We start from the raw sequence: 21,877 nt of genomic DNA, 5'->3' as shown, positions 1-21,877 counted from the left end.
CAAGAAATGCTGACAAACACTGCTCTAGATGATCTCTAAGCACTTTCTGGTCTTAAAAATCTGTGATCTGAGTGGTTCAGCTTTTACATTTGCTTCAAGGTCTGTGTATACGGATTGAAGAACTACATGGGGCTCCAGAGCTTCACTGTGACTTCCTGTCAACTAGATTACTGGTGTCTCCCTAGATCTCAAGGACTCGGTCTACACTCCCTCTTTGTATCACCCCCGAACTCCCATAACAGTGTTCACAGACATCAGGCACAGAAATGTAGGTTGGTCAGAAGAAAGAATCTCTGTTTCAAAAAACATTTATCTGCTTTGAAAAGACAATCAAGAGAAATTAGTTTTTGATCCTCACATACAAATAGATGTTTTTCTAGACTTATTAGTGGCAGGTCCATTTTCTTCTAATATTTAAATTTTCTTATTCAAGAGTATCTTCACCTATAGTCTCTGTTACTGATAACATTATTCAGTAGTTCTTTTTTCATTAAAAGTTGATGAAGCCCTCAGATACAAAAGCGGAAAAACAAACGTCTGTCACAAGGAGCATGATTTTCTTTGACATTAAATGCAGACTTGAGGGGTTTCTAAGAGTGAAGAATATTGCATTTTTGGACAGGAAATATTGATTATATTATCAGAACACAGAAAGAGAGTGAGAGAGAGAAAAAAATGTGTCTTGCTCTCAGATGGTACTCTGAGGGGTTTTAAAGTTGATGAGTTATTTTTCCATGCCATACTTTTATTTGTTTTTGACCTAGTAAAAAGAGACATTTCTGACAGGTTTCCTACCACCACTGCTGAACGTGAACCTGGAACTGAGAAGTCAAAGATTTAACGAAATGGAAAACTCCTTCAGGGAATATGAAAGATTCCAAGTTTCCAAAGAGTACGATTACTGTCTAGTTCACCATATTTGGCAACACCACAGTTGGCAGATTAATCATGAGTCTGTGGAATACAAGGACATCAATACACAAAACAGCACGAATCTATGTTCTTATTTCTGTTTTTTTCCAATGCAGTATAGGCATGCATTTAAGAGTTACTTCCTGTCTATGTTGCAAGGTTTATAAATTTCCATTTAAAACAAAAATATCCTTCAAAATGTAGCAGAGGGTATTTATGCAAATTAAACTGAGGTCTGGAGAAGAAGTAAAACACTTTTTCACTTATATCTCTGGCATTCCATCTCAAGCATTGGTGTTCATCAAGCTTACCCTCTTTTCAGTTTTCATTTCCTTGGAATCAGCTAGCACATTTGCACCGAAGTCACTTAAATCTCTAATGAACAATGTCACTCAAGATTTCCATGTCCAATTGCCCACTATACCCTTCTATGTAGTTTCCACATTTCTGTAGCATCTAGGAGACTTTTGAATGAAGTAATTTTTGTTTGTCTCTTTCTGTTGCATGTATATTCCCCATTTTGGTGAAATAAACCGTTGATCCAGTTGATATAGGGACTTGGAGTTATCCTTGACTCTTCTTTCTCCTTCACCTACATGTTACATATTTGTGCCATCTATTTTGTGACAATTTTCTACATGCCTATGAAGAAAATGGGTTTTGTAAAAGAACTTTCTTTTGTTTCCCCTATGCCTACTGGGGTCATGAGGAGACATTAAACATTGACTGAAAACATTTACAGTGAAGAAAGCAGGGGTAAATTTGTCCACTACTCAAGTTACATGTGCAAGGTTGTTTGAATATTGAAATGATGAGCTATTCAGTTCAAGAAAGTGCAGCTGTGAGCTAATGAGTTATTATGCGAGGAGATGCACTTTACACCTGTGTTTATTGAGATGGCAACATCGCGTGTTTGCCCTTGGTTCAGTGTGGTTAACTAAGCCCCTTGAGAATTTTGGATGCCTATTACTACAGTTTGAATGCCTAATATTCTGAGCCTCCAGGTTTTATTTTTTGGCTTGGAAAACACTCATTTGTTTTTAGTGCACCTCATGTGTTAGTGAATTGTTGGCTAATTAAATGGATTCATGTGGTTCTGTCAATATGAAAGCATGAGCAGTTTTAAGCAAAGAGATGTCGGCTAATGACATGTCCTTAGAAGCAAAAACTGGCCAGATATGTTTTAAGAAACAATTCACACCAAGTCCCCTCCCAGTGATTTGTTTTATTTACTGAGATCCAGAAATATATTTTCCACCAATTCATGCAATGCATCACTGGCAAGCCAAATGGAACACATCCACCTCTAAGCTAAAGCCTTCTTAAGAGTTTCAGACAAATTTTTGCCAAGCTGAGAGAGGATGGAGGTAAGAAGTAACGAGCCAACTTACTTAGATCAAGTAAAGTCTCAACATGTCCAGTAACAGTCGCTTCATTTGGTAATCTTTCTTCCTTGTCTATTGTAAATGAGAAAGACTTTCCCAAGTTCTCCTTTTCCTGACTACTTACCCTATAAAAGCCTTTCAAGAACTGACCTGACAGATAAGCAGAACCTTAGCTTCCAAGCTTCAACTTTTCCTTATCATGACGATGTAATTAGGCCCTTGTCATTTGAGACCAACAAGAGAACAAGACTGGGTGATGGGCTTGAGATGAATTAACTGTTTATGTTGTGCCTGATGTTTTTGTGTGTTGAGTGCTGCCTTCAGACATCCTGGTTAATTCCTTCGTAAACGTGCCAGAGCATCATTCGTTTTCACCCTTCTACATTTAAAAAGTTTTTCAGAGTTTCTTACTCTCTAGAATCAGACTGCAAAGCCCAATAGCATTACTTAGTAATCAGGAGTTGTTTTTTTTTTTCTTTCAGATTTTTACATGGTTTTTTTTTTTTTTTTGGTAGATGGAGATGATTCTAAGGTGAGTAAACAGCAAACTATACCGTTTAACTTTTTGTATGAGAAAATGAGGTGTGCCAGTGGCCTTCCTCCCCCTCCTTTGCCTTCAGTGGATATAAAATATGCCTTAGGAATCTAAAAATGGAACCTGCTTTTATTACAGCAGTGCCCGGAAGCAGAGAAATCATTAGACATGGTGTCAATGTTGCCATTAGAAATCATACTCTTCGTGTGTTTAATGACAGTCCCTGTAAGTTTGCTTCTGGCAAAAACCTGACCCCCAAAGCCTCAGCTGGGAAACAGATTATAAAAATGAATTCTCAAACAACCTGTCCAGCTATGCTTTTTGGTTATCTTTATAAACTGAAAAGGAGCTTCTATCACAGGATTCAATTCCATTAGAGATTATGCTATAAATAATACTGCCAAATTATTTTCAATATTCAATTTAAAATAATGGCTCAGTAACCTAATGACTTTTAGAAAATAGAACTCTGCACAAGAAAAATTCTACCTGATCAGAAATTAGGTATGCATGTGTATCGGGTACCTCATAGAGAGAACACCTTGGGGTCATGTATTTACTCAAAAGCCACATTTTGTACCTGTACAATGTCTTTCCATTACAAAATAATAAAATCCTTTTACCTTAGCAGTAAAGAAAATTGAGATACCAGTGGATAGGATGACTTATCCTAATCCCTCAGCAAGTGAGCCAAAGAGCCAGAAACCAGAGACATATCCCTAAGTGGCTGATTTTGTAAGTTGAATGGGCACATCCATATACATTCTCTTCTTTCTATGTTCTCCTGGCTTGAAAGAACTCCCTAAAGTCCATTTCTATCTACATACTCTCATCCTCTAGAAAGACTTCTTCCTTGCATTTGACATTTTGCCCAGTCTTCCCAAATAAAAGTTTTCTCAAACTACACTTGTATATTTCCAACAGCAGAGAACCAAACTTCTGGCTAATAGAAATCAGAACATTCATTTGCATGTCTAAAAGCCACTTGTTTCTATAAAACTAAGTTCTTCTATATGACTATTGAACATTTGCAGGTGCAATTTCCAAGTGACTGAGATGAGGCGGCTGCAAATGTGGCCCTTGAAGTAAAAGATAATCAAAATAAATCAAATGATCATCATCAAATTAGTAACAACTGAAAGTGAAAGCAGAAGATGTGGTAATGAGCAAGCTCCCCTCACACTGGAGTGTTCATAATGAATCTTATAAGAAGCTGAATCGAAAATGATAATGAACACTGTGCAAACTGTCTTTAAAAGCTTGATCCTTTTTGTTTGCCTATGACTGTGCATCTGGCATAAGAGGGTCCCAAGTGTCCTAGCCTAGAGGCTGCACTGTCTTTGAGCCTCTTTCCCTTCTGATCTGTCACCAAGTTATTCAGTTTCTTTTGTGGAAATACATCATGGATAATTCCTTCCCTTGTACCATTTAGGTCTCTTTGTTTGCAAGCAATAAACACTGATTCTGGCTACTGTCATCAGAAAAGAATTTATTGGAGGGAAGAGTGATAGCTCTGAGAAAAAATGTACAAAGGCAGCCCCAGGAATCTTTGTCAGGAATAAATAGGGGGTTTCAACAGGGCTTTGCTGTTGGAAAGAACAGGTGCCAACAATCATACATCCTTCTATCTCCCTTAAAGGATCACATCCTAGGCAAAGAGTGTCTGATTGACCTTGCTTCAGGTGTCCCTATTCTCTTTGGCAGGGGAGGCTGGGACACTTTGATCAACAAGATGGTATCTGATGAAGGAGGGGTAGTTTTCTAAGCAACAACAGGATGCTATTACCAGTGAAGAGGAGAATGGGTGATGGTAGCCCAAATCAATGTATGTCTATTATATTCCTCTCAACTAGGCTCTTGTTTCCTCAGGTCTATATATCTGTATTTTAACTTAACAGTGAAGCAAATGAAATTTCTGATTAGTGTGATTTCTGATATATTCTTTAGTTGATGTATAAATCTGCTCTGGAATATACTGACCAGTGGACATATACAATCTTTAAGAATGTTATCAGGCACAGGTCACTCATTACCTTATAAAGCAATCTGTTATTCAGATTTTGGAAATTTTTCCTCTTGTTGAGCTAAAATCATTCATTCAATTGCTGAAAAGATAGTGAGTGCCCAGAAGGCTTCAGTCATACTCTTGGTGCTAATACAGCCCTCACAGATCTGACAGTCTGATGTAACTTTGGCCTATCAATCCTAATTCTACCCATCAGCTCTAGTTCTAGATTTCAGAACTACAGGGAATAGATTGAATAGCCTAGTGAAGTCTAGATGCACATAAACAAACAGTAGCCAGTTAAAAACCATAACGGAAGAAGTTTTGATTCATCCGCATACCCTCCAATATAAGATAGTTTAAAAAGTACTTAAGAAGAAATTTGTAGTTGGAGTGTGACGACAACTATAAAAATTTACTAAGGATCATAAAAGATGACTTGAATAAATGGAGAGACGTAACATATTCCTTGGTGGGAAGACTCAGCATTGTAAAAAGACCACTTCTCAAATTAATCTAAAAATTTAATGCAACCACAATCATAGTCCCAAAGTTATTTTCTGCTTGAAACTTAACAGTTACTTTCAAGTCCATCTGGAATAATAAAGATGTGAGTATAGCAAAGAAGCTCTCGGAAATGAGGAAAGGGGGTGAGGGATGGAGCTACTAGATAGTAAAATGAACAATGAAGCTGTAAAGGGTACATTTTTTAAGTTTCTGTTTTTACGTTTATTTTGAGAGAGCATGCACGTGCGAGAGAGAGAGAGAGAGAGAGAGAGACAGCTTGCACCACTGGGGGAGGGGCAGAGAGAAGGAGACACAAAATCCCAAGCAGGCTTCAGGCCATCAGCACAGAGCCCAATTCAGGGCTTGAACTCACAAACTGTGAGATAATAACCTGAGCCAAGATCTAGAGTTGGACGCTTACCTGACTGAGTCACCCAGGCACCCCTGAAATTATCAAAACAGTGAAGACCAAAATCTCAGTGGTACAATAGAAAGCCCAGAACCTGCATACACATTTATGTACCTACAGACATGGACACTATATCATAAATACATAGGTTACATTTGAAGGGTGTTAGGGTGAATGGATAACCTTCTAGGAAGATGATCAAGTCCCTACTATATCCTGTACTACATATCAAAACAAATTTCAGTTGGATTCCAATGCAAAAATAAAATTATTAAAAGAAAGTACATATTATCATTAGTAAACACTTGGGCTTTCCATGCAAAAATTAATAAAATCTTAGGCTTTCTAAGGAGGAGATAAAATTAACCATATAAACTTAAAAATGTCCATACTATCTTTTTCCTTTACTAAGCAAACAAAATATAACATATTTAAAAGATAAAACCACAGATTGGAGAATATTTATAGCTTATGTGACAGTCAAAAGGTTAATTTTTTAAAGAAATAAAAAGCTTCTAAAATTCAATGTGACAACCATAAGCATCTCAGTAGGAAAAAGGACTAAGGGCAGAAATAGGTAGTTCACCAAAGGAGAAATATAAATTGCCCATGACATGAAACTAAAATGCTTTCTTTGGTACAAATATAATAAATGTAAATCACAATGAAATGGAGGCTGATTATCAAATTAGCAAGGATGGGTAAGATTTCGTATGGTAAAGATGTAAGTAAATGAGGTCTCTTTCATTGTTTGTGGAAGTATAAAGGGTTACAAATTTTCTGGAAGATAATTTGGATGAATTTTTCCAAGATATTAAGATTTTGGCCTTCCTTTTAACCCAGTAATAGAAATGAATACATCAGTCTATAAGGATGATCATGGCAATCATATGTATAATACTGAAAAGTATAAACAATCAAAAGGAGGGGAGAATAATTATGGCAAGTTGATAGGATATCCTATTAAGCATCCATTAAATAATAGAGAAGAATATCATGAAAAATAGTCACTATAAATTCTTGAGTGTAAAAAGCAAGTTACTTCAAACTTAAAAACTATAATTATATTCTGCATGAATGTATATATTTAATTAAATGTATGTATATGCATATAATTAGATGCATATAATTAGATGTATATTAACAATAGTTATTGAGTAAGAAAACAGGTAATTCAAATATCATGTCCTTCTGTGAATCTATACTTTCTAAATTTTCTATAATGTTTATGTATTAATTTGGTAGAAAAACAGACATACTTTGTTTAAAGTAACAGAAATCCGTTTTTCAAATGAAATCTTATGTGAAAACCCAATTGATGGAACCAATAAAAGGGATAGTGTAGGGATGACAAGCCTAGCACCCTGCTCACTTGGTGGGCATCCTGGAGCACCACTTTGAAATGTCAGGGTTGGGGGTATTCTGCTGAGAAACCAGTGCATGTAAGCACCATCCCTAGGACCTACATGATGGGTTGTTCATGAATGCAGACAAGGCCCCAGGATTGCTGGTTACCTCCATGGTTACTCATCAACTGTTTATAATAGCTTATTCCACTTAGTTCCTTATATTTGTTGTCACATATTCATTTGTTATACACTTTTTAGAAAGTTTTCTAGATTTTAGCTTTGCAATATCTTAGTTTACTTGTGGATTAGAACTAAAAGGATTGTATCATTACCAGAAATAACATTAGATAATTATGTTTTTATTATTATTATTTTAATGTTTATTTATTTTTGAGAGAGAGAGAGAGAGAGAGAGAGAGAGAGAGAGAGAGAGAGAGACAAAGCATGAGCAGGGGAGAGGTAGAGAGAGAAGGAGACACAGAATCTGAAGCAGGCTTCAGGCTCCAAGCTGTCAGCACAGAGCCTGGAGTGGGCTCGAACTCACGAACTATGAGATCATGACCTGAGCCAAAGTCAGACACCTAACTGATTGAGCCACCCGGTGCCCACCCTTAGATAATTATAATTTGATGCCACTCTCAGATTTTCTTTGAAGTTGATCTGAGAAATTACTACATCAAGAATACATGTTCATCTTCCCTAAACTATTATTAAAAATATTGTCCCCTGTGGTGTTCATAGGTCCCTTATACAGGGATACATGTGATAAATTCTCCTAAAATTTTAGTACTGGAAAAAAGTTTGCCCATTTTTACAAATAAGTATGATTTCCTTTTATAATGTTGTATTATTCCTGTATAACTCATCATCTTTCCCTTTTGGCTTTGGCTGCCAGAAAGCCCAGAGTTATTATTTATTGCCAAACCACAGCAATGAACAGCTGTCTAATTTTGCAGAAAAACTCTATCCCAAAGCACTTGAGTATTTACTCTCAACTAAATGGTCCTATGATATGCATGGCTCATGTTATGAACTGTCTCAAATCCAATCTGGAAATAGGCAAGGATTAAATAATAAACAAACAAACAAACAAACAAACAGACAGACAGACACATTAGTAATTTAGACTAACCGGGCTTGGTATTGGCAGTAGAAAATGCTTACACCTAGAGTTTGGTTTCTATCAAATATTTGTTAGGCACATTGCTTAATCTGGAGTACTTCTCTGACGTGAGTGTGTTCTTGGGTGCAGCTGTGGACATTTGGGTCTTTCCACTACCATGGCCCACACATACATTCACCCATCCCATGAGGTGGTCTGTGTGGCATCCAATAAGGATATTAGGTAGAAAAGGGTGGCAAAAGAGAAACGGACAGGTAAACCAGCAATCTGTACAAGGACTATAATCTTTTAAGTAGTTACTAGAACAAGATCTTGCTGAAATGGATCAGAAACTAGAAAGACAATTTTCACACATAAAAACAAACAATTTTTAGGTATTGGTGTGTGTGTTTATTACAATGTTCAAAAGTAGACTTCAAAATAGCAGGTGAGTTAAGAGATTTCTTTACCTTTCTAGAAGGTCAAATATGTATTCTTATTGTTAACCTTGCTTACCTTTTACAACATGTTGAGTAGTGAAAAGGGCATAGAATCTGGAGAAAAGGGAACCAGAATTATTTTGAATGGCTGATGTAAATTTTTTACCTTCATTATTTTAAGGGACACAATTGATCTTTTTCTCTGGAATGAATAAGCTCTTTAGCAACCTCCCTACCAACAGTGGAAAGCACTAACATAACATTGTGTTGTGATGATTTGGATATAAGGGCCGGTAGGGTGGACTCTGGTAATGTAGCCTTGGTATACACTACCCTAAGAACTGGCAGGGTGGCTATCTGCATCAGCAACAGACACCTTCAAAGTTGTGGGGAATAGCTTGGCCCCTGTGACTCTGCAGTAAGTTGGGTCAGCTGTCCAGAACAACAGGTTATCATTACAAGAAAGATGTGCCATGCATTTCACAGGAGAGCCAAAACCAATCTATGACCAAGTGGACCAGGCAGGCTCCTGAGACACCAAATATCTTCCTTCTCATGAGGGCTTGCCTGATATTCCACAGATGGAATTTCATTCAAGATAGCAACGCTTCATGCCCAAGAGCCTAACTGTGGAATCAAATCTCCTAGTTTTAAATCTCAGCTCCATCACTTACTGTTGGCTGAGTGGCCTGGGTGTAGGCCCTAACTTTGAGTCCTGTGAATGAGCAAGGATGTGCATGAAAGGCGGTTAGCTAGCACTTGGCTCATGGTACACCTTCAGTATATGTCAACTTTTATTATTATTTAGACTTAAAGTACCACCTAATAAAATGCAAATAGTCAGAGAGGCATACCTTGTTACCAGTGAATACTTGGAGTGGGGTGAAGAATCTCACCATTTGAATGTCAATTAAGATGACAACAGTAGGGAACAGCAAGGGATCAAGGGCTGAAACCTGGGAGAAGCAGGGAACTAGGCCAAAGGAGAGAAACAGCTTTGACATTTTGCTCAGAGCCACAGTGATTCTTCTACACGGAAAGGCACCCAATCGTTGCAGCTATCCAAGCGCAAATCCTTGCTGTTGCAGAAAGGCAATCTAATTGCCGAATCCAGATCACAGGATCCATGGCCCTTGGGACATTATGGACTGCCCCTTTCTCTATTAACTGCTCTGCCTCAGAGGATTCTATATATAAACTTTCTATGGTAAGAGATATTAAATTGTAGAACCGCCACGTTAGCTCTTTGTTTTCTGTATGCAAAGATTCTCAACACTGGTGTGGGTGGAAATGTGCACGCCCTGGGCCGGCTGCCTCTACTGCCTACTTGCTGTTAGCAGCCAATGGAAAACCACCACCCTTTTCTATAAAGCACTTGTGCACCCCTTCACGTTGTGAGTAGACTTCCATTTGTAAAGTCGTCCATCACCTCTATAAATCAGTCATTTGTAGATTTTAACATACCCTCCTGACCAGTGACAGAGAAGAGGAAATAGCATTTTGGAGGCTTTCCGTTAAGTTTTTGCATACAAAATGGATGAGTTATTATCCTCCCCCCTCCCCCAGGGTACCGAGCAAAGGCTGATTCAGACACAAACCCATCTTGGAGAGAGTCCATTGCACCTCCTGCTGGGTCAGGCAGGCATACGCATGGGAGCACATACACATATCACGCATCCAATTTGCTGTGCAGAATGCACCACTGACCTGTCAGGCCGGCAGCCTCAGCAGACAGGAAGGCGCTCCAAGACAGGAGGAAAAACAGGCCTGTTTCCAGCATAGGGAACTCACACAGCTTGGTAAATTTGGTCAAGTGACAAAGACACGTTAAGGGAAACAACAAATGCTTTGAAAGCGAAATCTCCTCCTTGGCTGAGGAAAACTAATCTTGTTGTGATTGGTTTCGAAGAAGAGCACTGATTTTCAGACCTGACTGGGAGGCTGTAGGTCTCACTGGGACTGCTTTGAAGGCCAGCATGAGTTTCATGCCTCACTGGGGGCTGAACACTCCAGTAAAAATGTAAACCTGTGTTCCAATTTAAAAAAAGGTGTCTTACTAAGAAGATAAAATCACCTAACTGTGGGTACAAAACCTCCTGAATTTGGCCTTGGTCCTTGCGGTGTGCCTCTTGGGAGCCTGCAGCAGATGAGGCAAAACAAAGCCATGGAGAGTAAAGCAGGGTGAGGTGCTTCAAATATGTCAGCACCAAAGGAGGTCACTGCTCCCTGGAGAGCCATAAGCCGTGGACAGATCACCTTAAAGACTCCTCTCCTGGGGATGGAAATAGGATCAGAGCAACATTCACATTCAGTGATAGGGAAGATACCCATGCCATCTTAGTATAAGTAGGCTAGGGGAAAAAGTATATCATTTCTAGGTCAGGCAAGAAGCCCTTTGGCAGGCGATGGTTCATTCTGGCTGAGATGACACTTGGTCAATAAATAGCCTATAAATTACATATAGAGCAAAGGCATAGTGACCCAAATCATGCAGGGAAGGGATTATAGGAAGATGATTAGGAATAGGTGATCGATGGAAAAGGGTCACATCGCAACTATGCCTACAGTTAGGCAAAAAAAAAAAAAAAAAAAAAAAGAGCCCTCACAAATAAGGATATGTTATGTGGCATTTTTATGCTTCAAGAAAAAAAAAATCTAAAGAGATTCCACATTAAGAGATGTTTAGCAGTAGGGCAGGGAAGTGAAAAGCATGACCCCTGGGGCAGAAGATCAAGGTCTGAGTCTTGGCTTTGCTAGTTGCTGGCTGTGTGATTTCTGAGCAATATGTTAACCTCTCTGAGCCTCATTTCTATCCTATGTGAATTATCTGCACCAAGTGTGCAGAGTAAAATGAGATGAATATTTAAAACGTTTTTGCAAAGTTTTAGAAAGCACAAAATGCCAAGGATAAGCAAAATAACACCATGGTTGGGAGTGTAGCCTCTGGAAGCCAACTCCACTTCACTGTATCAGCTTCTTCGCCATGCTCCATAGCCATTTTGTATCTTGGTTTCCCTGTCTGAAAATGGGGATAATCATGTAACCTACCTCCTAGGTATATAAACCAGTCATTATGTGTTAAGAGTGCTTGGTATGCAACAAGGAATATATAAATTTTTCTATTAGTGTGATTTAAATTAATTCATTCTGTAAAACATCTTTCCTGGAATCAGATTCAGTAAACACCTAGGAGCAATTCTTTATCTGGAAGAAAACATGGGCTGGACCCTTTTCCAGCAATCCTTCTTGTGACTTGGAGGGCAGGCTTTGTTTTTAATGGAGTTTGTTCTTCTGAATTCCCTCTTTTACGTTATTGTAGAGAAGGCTTAGGCCACTTTGAGTAACGGTATATCAAATGGACATAGGACATTCTTCTCTTTCAACCTTGTCCAGAAAGTAATTCAGTTCTGGGTCAAGACCCCAGCTTGCATAAAGCCCAGGGACCTGTGCCCTGAGGAGCATTGCCTCATTATGGACAATGTATCAAGGTTATGATGATGGAGGGGATGGTTGCACACCTGTCTCCTCTGCAGCCTGAATTTGTGAGAGGCAAGGCCATTGATGCTGCGTGACAGATTCTCCCACTGAGACTGAGCCCCTGTCCCTTCCATCTCTCCACCATTTTTTCCAGATCTGATCCAATCTCATGGAAGACTTCCAAACTCCAGGAATTTTTTCCCTTCCCTTACCACCTTATTTACTTATGTGTCCATACATTGCTTTCATGCCAGGTGGAGAAGAGTTCCAATTTCAGCTCTTCCACCTAGGGCAGGCTCTGGAGCCAAAAGACATGGGTTTAAATCCTGGCCCTGAAATCTCCTAGCTTCAGACAAGTTGTTTAACCTTTATGTGTCAGTTTCTTTAGCTGTAAAATTGAGATAATAACTGTATCTCCTTCCCAGTGTTATTATAAAAGCTATATGAGAACATCCATTAGCAAAATGCTAATGACAATGGCTGGCAAATGGTAAAGTTCTCAACAAATGTTACAATAATAATAATAATAATAATAATAATAATTGTGTCCACTATTAATGATATGTGACCCAGAGGAGCTACTTAACCTCCTTGAGCCTCAGTTTCCTCATGTGTAAAATGAGGATAATAACAGCCTATCTTACAGGGTTAATTCAAATGAAGAGATATATATATATAAAGTCCTTGGCACATGCTAGACATTCATTAAATGTTGCTATCACCATTGCCATTACTTATTCAAAACAACATGTGGCCTCCATCATAATTCCACTTAATAATCAAGAGGCAATAGGGATTAGTGATAAAGAGCATGGTCTGTCTCTGGGTCTGTCTCTTGGTTTCAATCTTGGGTTTGAATTTTGGCTCCAATTCTTACAAGCAGCAGGACACTGGGTATTACCTTGACCTTTCTAAGCTTCAGTGTCCAATAAAATTAAAATATCTGCATGATATCATCATTGTCAGGGTAAAGGAGGTACAGTGTGTAAAACAAATAAAGGCTTTACATATCATAAGTACTGATATTAATCATTAGATTATTACCATTATTTTTATTAGGAATCAGCCCTACTTTTTCTGAGTTACTTTATTTCTTTGTCAATGGAATTGATACTCTCTAGGATTTCTGGGATAAAACTTGGGAGTGGCCTTTGAGTCTCTCCTCTTCCAATCATTAAATCCTAGAGATTCTTTTAAACATTAGTCTCCTTCTTGATGATTCTAATCTTCTTTTTCTGATTTGTCCTGTGAACCTGTTTCTTACTTATTGTTTAAAAATGGGACTTTCAATACATCACTCTCCTGAGCAGAAACCTTCAGTAGCTAACTGTAGACTATAGAATGAAACTCAGATTTCTCTGAATAATACTCCAAGATACTTCAAGGTGATTCCAACCCATTTATGTATCATCTTCCACTGCTCACCAGCCTGAGCCCTGTGGTCCTCTCAGGCACATCTGCATGTACCACATTAGCCCCATCCCCATACCTTAATGAATGCTGGTTTTCTCCTGAATCACTTATCACATAGCCTTGTTTATATCCTACCTATATTTCAGGCTCAGCCTACACTGCTATCTGCATGTAAATACTGCTTTTAAAATTATTTTTCAGAATTATAAGGTTGGCCAAGAGTCTTTTGGACTATTCAAGAAACAATGGACCCATCCACATCTGTATTTTTAGCATCCTAATAAGTTGGCTGTGGCTTTGCAACTCACCTTCTAAACAACTCTTATTGCAGCCCTTGTCCTTCCAAGTTTGTTACTAATTGAAGGTAGAGTCCGTATTTTATTCATCTTCTGACTCATGTTAGAAACCCTTAGTAGGACCTAACCTTTTAGCAGCTGCTCAGTGAAACTCTGCTCTGGGTCAGTCCCCACAAAAAAGAACCTAACATTTTGCTTTCTTTGCTAGAGACTTGACCCTTCTTGCACCCTTCTTCTTTCTCTTTTCCCCAACATCTTTGGTCTTTGATCCTTTGTCCTGCCTCTTTGGATGGCTTCTGCTAGGCCCTCATACTTGACATCAGCTTTCTGGCTTTCTTCCTCAACTCTAACTTACTTTTGTCCCATCCAACTGCTCTGACTGAACCTCTCACTAGACCAGCTTCAATCTCTGGCTCAAGTCCTCTAGGAACTCTGCCCATTCTCCTACCCTACTACTGCATAAGAGGGAATGAGACATGACACAATTGCCCATATATGGCAAACATGTCATTGCTGCCTTCCTTGCAGGTCTTCTTCTGTAAAATAGCCAGAAATGCTTCTTTAAATATACAGTGATCTTTGCCTTGGCCAGCCTTGTGATCTACTGATTGACAGAAGTTTGAAAAGGAAGAAGAAGATACCCAGTTAATCACCCCTGGTCAATCCTGTCTTGTTCTTGACTTCGAATTTTCAGCTCTTTCTCTTGGCCCTAATGGAGCCAATCCAGATCATGTCCAACTATTTTCCTAGGTGGCAGTTTTTTAGGACTGTTGCTATCCTAGGGGCAGACAGTATCAGCGGTGCTAGAACAGGCCTTGGACAAGAAAAGAGCCTGGGCCTCTGTACTGCTGGTATCAAACTGTGCCTCAAGGATGACTCAGAACTAAGATGGCCCCAGTGGAATTGTATCACACTTGAACTAGACTATCTAGCCATTCATAGCCTAGAGATTGTCCATCCTCAGAAACATTCCAGGGACACTGACAGCTCTTAACAGTCCCCAGCTATGCACACACACACACAAAGGATATCAGTGCTGTGACAACAGCATATGCAGACCCCATTGCAAACGAGCCAGCGAAGATCCCCAGGAAATTCCCCACGGACTGGAAGAATGCTGCAGCATCAAACGCATTTGGATTCTCCTTGGGACTGTAAATGGATATAGAACTGAAAAGAAAAGAGGGTGAAGGTTAGTCAGTGACTTCCCTCTTATAGCCCAAATACCAGAAGTCAGAAGTTATCACCCACATTTGAGGAGGGCACCTTCTTCTGTGAGGTTCGGTGATGGCTGGAAGAGTTCAGAAGAAACAAATGAGAACAGGGAGAGGTGGAGAAAGTAGAAAGCTTTCCTTTTCCTTACAGCCCAATCCCATGGTATCAATATATTGTTGCCAGTCAGTAAACATTTTTATATTGGAAGGGTCATAAAGAATATTGTTTTTGAGCAAACTAGGCATTAAAACATGGTAGGTGTATAAGGAATCTGCTGAGGAGATAGATAACTGTGAATTATTTAGTGGCCATATGTCTTCAGTGCTGTTATATATTCACAAATGCTCCTGATAAAAAGTGCACTTTTATGGCCTGTGCACAAATGGGCAATACAAATCACAGCGTGCACAAAATATTCTGCTGTGATCTTGTCATAAACCACAAAGCATTCCTCCTCTCCAGTGTAACCCTTCAGAAACAGAGCCCAGACGATGCGTAGAGCATCACAGTATTAACCCCTGGGGAGAGACAAAACCCTCATTTTCCCACTGAAACAAATGGCAGCAGCTGCCCGAGGTCATCTTTTAGACCCCAATTCTGGTGGCTGCCGACAGATTTATTTCCATAGAGAAAAATCAATCCGCCAATAGGCAGTCTGCTCACTTAAATATTTTTGAGGACGCTGCATTTGCTATTTTTTTTTAACCAGGGCCTCAAATCCCAGAGTGTTAATATGAAGGACAAGGTGCATCCTATTTTAGGAAATATGAACTCTGTATTGTAGCATTAAAATGAACAGACATGCTAGAACCAGTTTTGGGGAGACAAATAAAGTAGTATTTCAGGGATTTTTTTTTACAGTTTTTATTTTAATTATGAGGTCTTTAAGCAGGAAAATCAAGAGTTTTGCAAAAGGTACTGTTAGGGATTTTGTAGCAGTGTAGAAAGCAAAAAGTACACTAGACATGCTGACTTGAGATTAGATTGGATTTTACAGAGATGTAACTGACGCTTTATGGTTTGGATAATTAGAACATGTTAACTTTCTGATTTGACTTTTTGTATCTAGAGACTAGCTAAGTGGGGGTGGGGGGTGGGAGGTGTGTGGGGAGGGTGGAATGGATTCCATTTCTTCTACAGGAAGATGTGTGGCTTAAAAAAGGTAGTTTTAAATGTTCTTACTTTTTTCCCTGGACGTCTTTAAAGCATTAAAGTAGGCCAAACACTTCTACTTTGATCATGTAATTGGATAAGGAAGATGAATGTGGATCTCAAATGGAACCCTGAAATGTATGCAAGAAAAGGATTGCCTTTGATGTGTTTTCTTTTTGTAAAGTGTTGTGCTTTGCAGGAAAAAAAAATGGAAAAGCAAACCCATATTAAGGTCCTTTGTATCTGACAGTCTAGAGAATGGGTGTAAAACCCCATGACCATTATGAAACTTGGTGGCCAATGCTGCAAAGCTTGACGTGTGAGTTGACATTCACCATATTTCTTCATTCCAACGAAGGAACAATAGTGATGAGAAAACATTCTATTTGCATTCTGCCCTTTCAACAAAGAGCTTTGCATAGTAATACAGTTGTGTAAATAATTCTGTTAATTCCTGGGGCTACCAATAGACCTGGTCCATAAACAGGTACCTCTTCACCCTCATCTCCAGCTCTGCACTCCTAAAAGTATTTGTCTGTCCTTATGCTTCCTAACCCTGGAGCACCATCATCACATCTTTTGGCCATATCTTCTACCATTATTTATGTAATGTTTTTCTTTAAATCAACTCATTTTTATTCACATGCAAGAGCATTTATTAAAGAATGTTTACGAAGTCATAGGTTTGATGTGCTAATTTTATCTCTTCTTACTATATACGAGATTATGTAACTATTACATTTGATAAAAAGTTCACCTTTGTGTCACCTAAAATCATCTGGGTAACCCCACTGTTCTCAGTCTGCATTTTGGGAGACATTATCTTCCTGGGCCCTGATGCTCCACCCAGTACAGGCAAATTTCATATACTTCCTTGTGATGTTTGATTTAACTTAAAGGTAAAGGCTAACTCCCCTTGACTTATGAAGACTTGTATGTTGAATTTGCTACCCCTAAAGCTCCACAGGATGTATACATTGGGTACCTACTAAATGCCAGGTGGTGCATTAGGTGCAGGGTGTCAGGGGACAGGAAGGAAAGGGCATAGAGAAGAGAAGCAGAATTTGAGTCAAAAAACATTTTATTGAAGATATACAAGGCATATATATGGAGGCAGAGAGGCTAAGATGTAGATGACCTTGACTCTAGTCATGGTGCTAAGTGTGATTTTGTGAGAGACACACAACATTTAATGGTGCAGATGAGGCAAGAGTCACTATTTCAGATTAGAGGAGATGGCATTTGATCAAGGAAGCAAGTCAACAGACAGTGATGGGAAGAGGGCACTTGAGGCCAAAGAAAAAGTGTAAGCAAAGGCAGGAAGGAAGATGAGATGAGGGCATTTCAAAGCAGAACCGTATAGTTATGGCTGGAACACAGGGACCATGTACGTGGGCACCTACGGAGAGGGACAGATAGGTAGATGGTGTCACTCAGCTTTAAATTTCACGTTAAAAATATACAAAAGCCCTCATGTTTACATAACATTTTGTTCCCCTTATGCCTTAATTACAACTTCATCTGATCCTATAGCATTCCTGCCAAGTAAACATGGCAGATATTGTTATCCCTCCTTTTCTTTCTTTTCTTCTTTTTTTTATAAAGCAAAGAACCTAAGTCAGAGAAATTAAGACCATAGAGCTATTGTGTTCAAAATGTAGATTTTTTTTGGTTTCTCCCTTAAAATGATTTTGGGAGGAAAACATGAAATCACATCAGTATAGTTGAATGAGTGCTGCACTGACTATAAATACAGTAGAAGTTCAAGTACTAGAACATTTAATTTCATCCCTGTATGGAACATGGGCAGCCCTTTCCTTTATGCAAGGACAGAGCAGAGTGCACTGTATGGGACAATAGTACCCTCTTCCCCATCTAATTAGATGGCAAGACTTGGGGCTTCTCATGGGAACCTGCTTTCAGGCTTGGCTCCTGGACCTAAGCTTTGCTGGGCCTGGCCTGGATCTTTTTCCTCTTTCTATGCCCAGGACACGGACTGGTGCCTGGCACATGGCAGGCCAAAAAAAGGCTAACAGAATAAAGGTAGAATGATTGGAAAGTAGAAAGGAAAGAAAGAAGAAATACAGGAAAGAAGCAGGTTTACAGAAGCTAGTCTTGAAATGAATCATCATCTATGAGATTTGTTTTTATTAAGCAATGACTTTATATAGTTACATTGCGGGTACTTTTAGATTCATTAACCCAAACTGAAGATGACACTTGAGACTCTTAAGCCTTAAAGGCCTGACCCTTATTGGCTATATGGTTTGGGGCAAGTTATTTCATCATGCTCAGACTCAGTTTCAAAGTCTGTATAATGGAAATTTAATTATATTATCTCCCAGAAATGCATGAAGATATGAGGTACATTTAAATCCTGTATATTTATCTTGTTGATTGCAGGGCCATTCACTGGGTGCTGATTATGTTCATGAGAAATAAACACTCAATGAATGTTGACTATCATCATCACCATCATCATCATCATTCTGCCAAGAACTTCCACAAGCCTGACAATGACAGAGAAGAGAGTGCTGTGGCTGAACCTGGCCTCAGCTCCTACTGCAGGGAGATGGGGTGAGGCTCCCCTCCTGGCATGCTGGGCTTCCAGGTTGTTGCAAGGAACTAGGCACTTTTACCTGGGAATAGACAGGTCTCTGGGGGGAAGAAATGACAGTAGAAGTGAGGCTAAGAAACTGTCATGTTTGTTGCACAGCTTTTCATTCCATGGATCCAAAATGAAGGGAGCATCCTCAGCAGTCTGGGCAGGGATCTGTCTCAGGATAAGAACAGGAGAGGAAACTGAGCTTGAGTTGGGTCACCCCTAGGTAAGTGGCACTGCTAGTGGATTCCTAGTAGACATTCTTCAGGCCCTCTGGATTCTGGTGAGGAGTGATGTAAAGAAAAGTCAGGGAGGATGCATCTCTCTTGACTGCCAGGATTTTAGGAAGCTGTTCCCCCAGGCTCTAAATCCTGGTGAAGGAGGCATCTCTTTGGGCTCTGGTTTTCAGCTGCAACACTAAGCCTATGGATTGTAGAGCAACAGCTGCAGAAGGTGCATTCTGGAAACAAACAAGGGTTTGGGTAGCATATTCCAACTTCCACCCAAGAGAGGAAGAAATACCATGTTCCAGCAGTTTCAGCCCTTTGGACTTAAAAAGAAAACCATTTCCTCCCCTATACTGAGGGGGCTGCTTGGACAATTCGCCAATGCAAATATTGGAATGGAGAGAGGAGGAGAAGAGGAATTAGACTTTCTGTTAACCTGTGTGTGCTTGTTCTCTGGGGGCACTACTCTGAAGAGGCACTGTTTATAGCACAAGCTGGTGAAGATAGATCTACAATCCCCACATTTCTGGAAAGAATTTTTAAGTTAGATGAAACCAATATCCTTGAAAATGATATGAGCAGAAACACATAGTGGTGTTTAAATATTCATCTCATAAATTGGAAATAAGTCCAGGTTATTGATTCATTCTGTTCAGGAACAGATTATTCAGCAAAAACTAGTTTGATGATAGTATATTGTATCCGTTCTCAGAAATAAATGTGTGCAGCATCTTTTATTCACAAATTTTTGAAATGGATGAGATATCCTAAATTCCTTTGATGAAAGCAACATGAATAAGGATCATGTTGCTCACTGTATCATTTAAGATTCACAGACAGGATCACAACTCCAATGACCCATTTTTTTCCCCCATCTTTATGATGTTTCTTCAGGGAACTCACCTGGAAGCTTAGGTAGTGTTAAGAGCATAGAAACTGAATCTGGCATCTGGGTTCAAGTTTCAGCTCTACCACTTACTGCATGTGTGACCTTGAGCAAGTTACTTAAATTACATGCACCTCAGTTTCCTATAAAATGAGGATGATAATAGTAGTAACTATCATACAAGTTGCTACAAGAATTCAATGAATTAATGTTTATAAGGCACTTGCTATGGTACCTGGATCACAGGAAGAACTGGATAAGTATTTCTTAAGTAAATCTTACTTCTTCAAATAACCCATTCCTCCTCCTGCTCCTCCTCCTTCCTTTCTCTCTCTTTTTCTCTCGTTTGAACTGAGAGTTTGCTTTACTTCTAAAAAAAAGTATCTCAAATTAGGTGTCCAATTAGCACTTCAACTGAAACAGAACTGAGATGTCATCACATGTCTCTCTTACACTCTGACTCACTGGTCCCTGGTCTAGGATCTCTGGGTGTCAGGGATCATTTGATCTTAGAAATTGTTTTTTGTGGAATGGTGTATGATATGTATGCTCAATAAATGCTAGTGATGAAGAAGAAGGAGAGAGCAAAAAGTAAGAAAAAAAGGAGAAAGAAGAGAAGAAGGTACTACAATTATGCTGGAAGTGAAAATGATAAAATGTAGGGAAAGTAATCTATAAATGGTACCACCATCACTACTACCAGTGCTATCCCCTCTGTGACTCTGGTCTCCTTACCATTCTGGATCCTATTGAATCCTCTCTCTCTTGGTTTTTACAATCTTTCTTAAGATCACCTGGTTTCTAATACCGTCCACTTTGTTAATTTTCACTGCTACTGCTAAAATATTTTTCCTCACATTGGCTTGTTTAAACTACTCAACAATGCCAAGCTCCTGGGCAGTTATTCTTTCATTATGATACTGTCCTCTGACTGGCCCTCCCAGCTCCCACAGTCTACTCATGGTCCTGGGTGCCTGACGGGGAAAACCTACTTCTCCTAGCCCTAAGTCTAGTCTATTAACATGAGATCAATGTCACTCAAAGACCTTCAAAAGTAAAATATTAAAAAAACACATTGTATCCCTGCCAGAATTTTTATGAACATAATCATTAAAGAAAAAAATGAGAAAATCATTGCTATACCCAAAGATATGCAAAGGACTTACCATTTTCTCTGAAAAATCTTTAATCCCTAACAAAAATATTTCTAACTGCTGACACTAGTTTATTATAGAGTTACTGATTGGTTGGGATACATATATCTATGTGCGCGCGCGCACACACACACACACACACACACGAAGTGGTTTATTATTTTTTTCTATTATTTATTCCAACTGTACTATATCAAATCCTTCTTTGTGTGGGTATATAGTTCCATTAATGATGCCTTAGCCAAATTCCACTATTTAGTTTATTTTAGTTATTAAGACTTGGTACAGTCTAGCTTAAAACCTAAATTGTCATAGCAGTATTCTTCTCCTCCCTACAGAATGTTCTACAGCAGCAAGCAAGATGACTTGGAAGCAAGGAGAGGCAGAAGAGGTGTTCCTCCAATTCTCTTCTAGGCACCAATGTTCCCTGCTGTTGGAGGCACAGAGGAGGGATGGGGAGCCAAACTTGTTCCTGCTTGATCCCTCTCTTAGAGGCCTCTGCTGACATGGTAGCAACTCCATTTTGCTGAGAATCCCCTCACAGGCACCACTTTATCTTCCATCTGTCCTGCCAGCTATGTACATTCCCAGCCCTTTTCTATGGCTTGGATCAGGGACCATTTGGACAGCTTGGTGCCTCTCACCTTTTGTTTGACCTCCAATCCCCTTTAGTGGGCCATGGACCGCTGTGCCAAGTGGGCTCACCTTGCCCACTCCCTAAACACCCCAAACCAGGAAGCCTTCAGGTCCTGCTGACATGGACTGTTCATGCTAACTCCTTTTAGAAATCTCTAGGTCAGTCCCCAAGTTT

The 21,877-nt window shown here is 39.3% G+C and overlaps 1 protein-coding gene across 4 annotated transcripts in view; it reads right to left on the bottom strand.

The window, feature by feature from the left end:
• The window catches only part of SLC9A9 (solute carrier family 9 member A9), a 703,780-nt gene that overhangs the window by 286,264 nt on the left and 395,639 nt on the right, over positions 1-21,877 (bottom strand). For all 4 annotated transcript variants that reach the window (XM_043595208.1, XM_043595207.1, XM_043595209.1 and 1 more), the window contains 2 exons: positions 14,862-15,000; positions 10,352-10,457 (listed from right to left, as the gene is read on the bottom strand). In XM_043595208.1, the coding sequence (XP_043451143.1) occupies positions 10,352-10,457; positions 14,862-15,000 (245 nt within the window). The remainder of the gene's footprint in view (positions 1-10,351; positions 10,458-14,861; positions 15,001-21,877) is intronic.

Source organism: Prionailurus bengalensis, chromosome C2 (assembly GCF_016509475.1).
Source record: "Prionailurus bengalensis isolate Pbe53 chromosome C2, Fcat_Pben_1.1_paternal_pri, whole genome shotgun sequence".
Lineage (NCBI taxonomy): Eukaryota > Metazoa > Chordata > Mammalia > Carnivora > Felidae > Prionailurus > Prionailurus bengalensis.
Note: the sequence above shows the minus strand (reverse complement) of the source record. Positions and strands in the feature narration are given on the sequence as shown.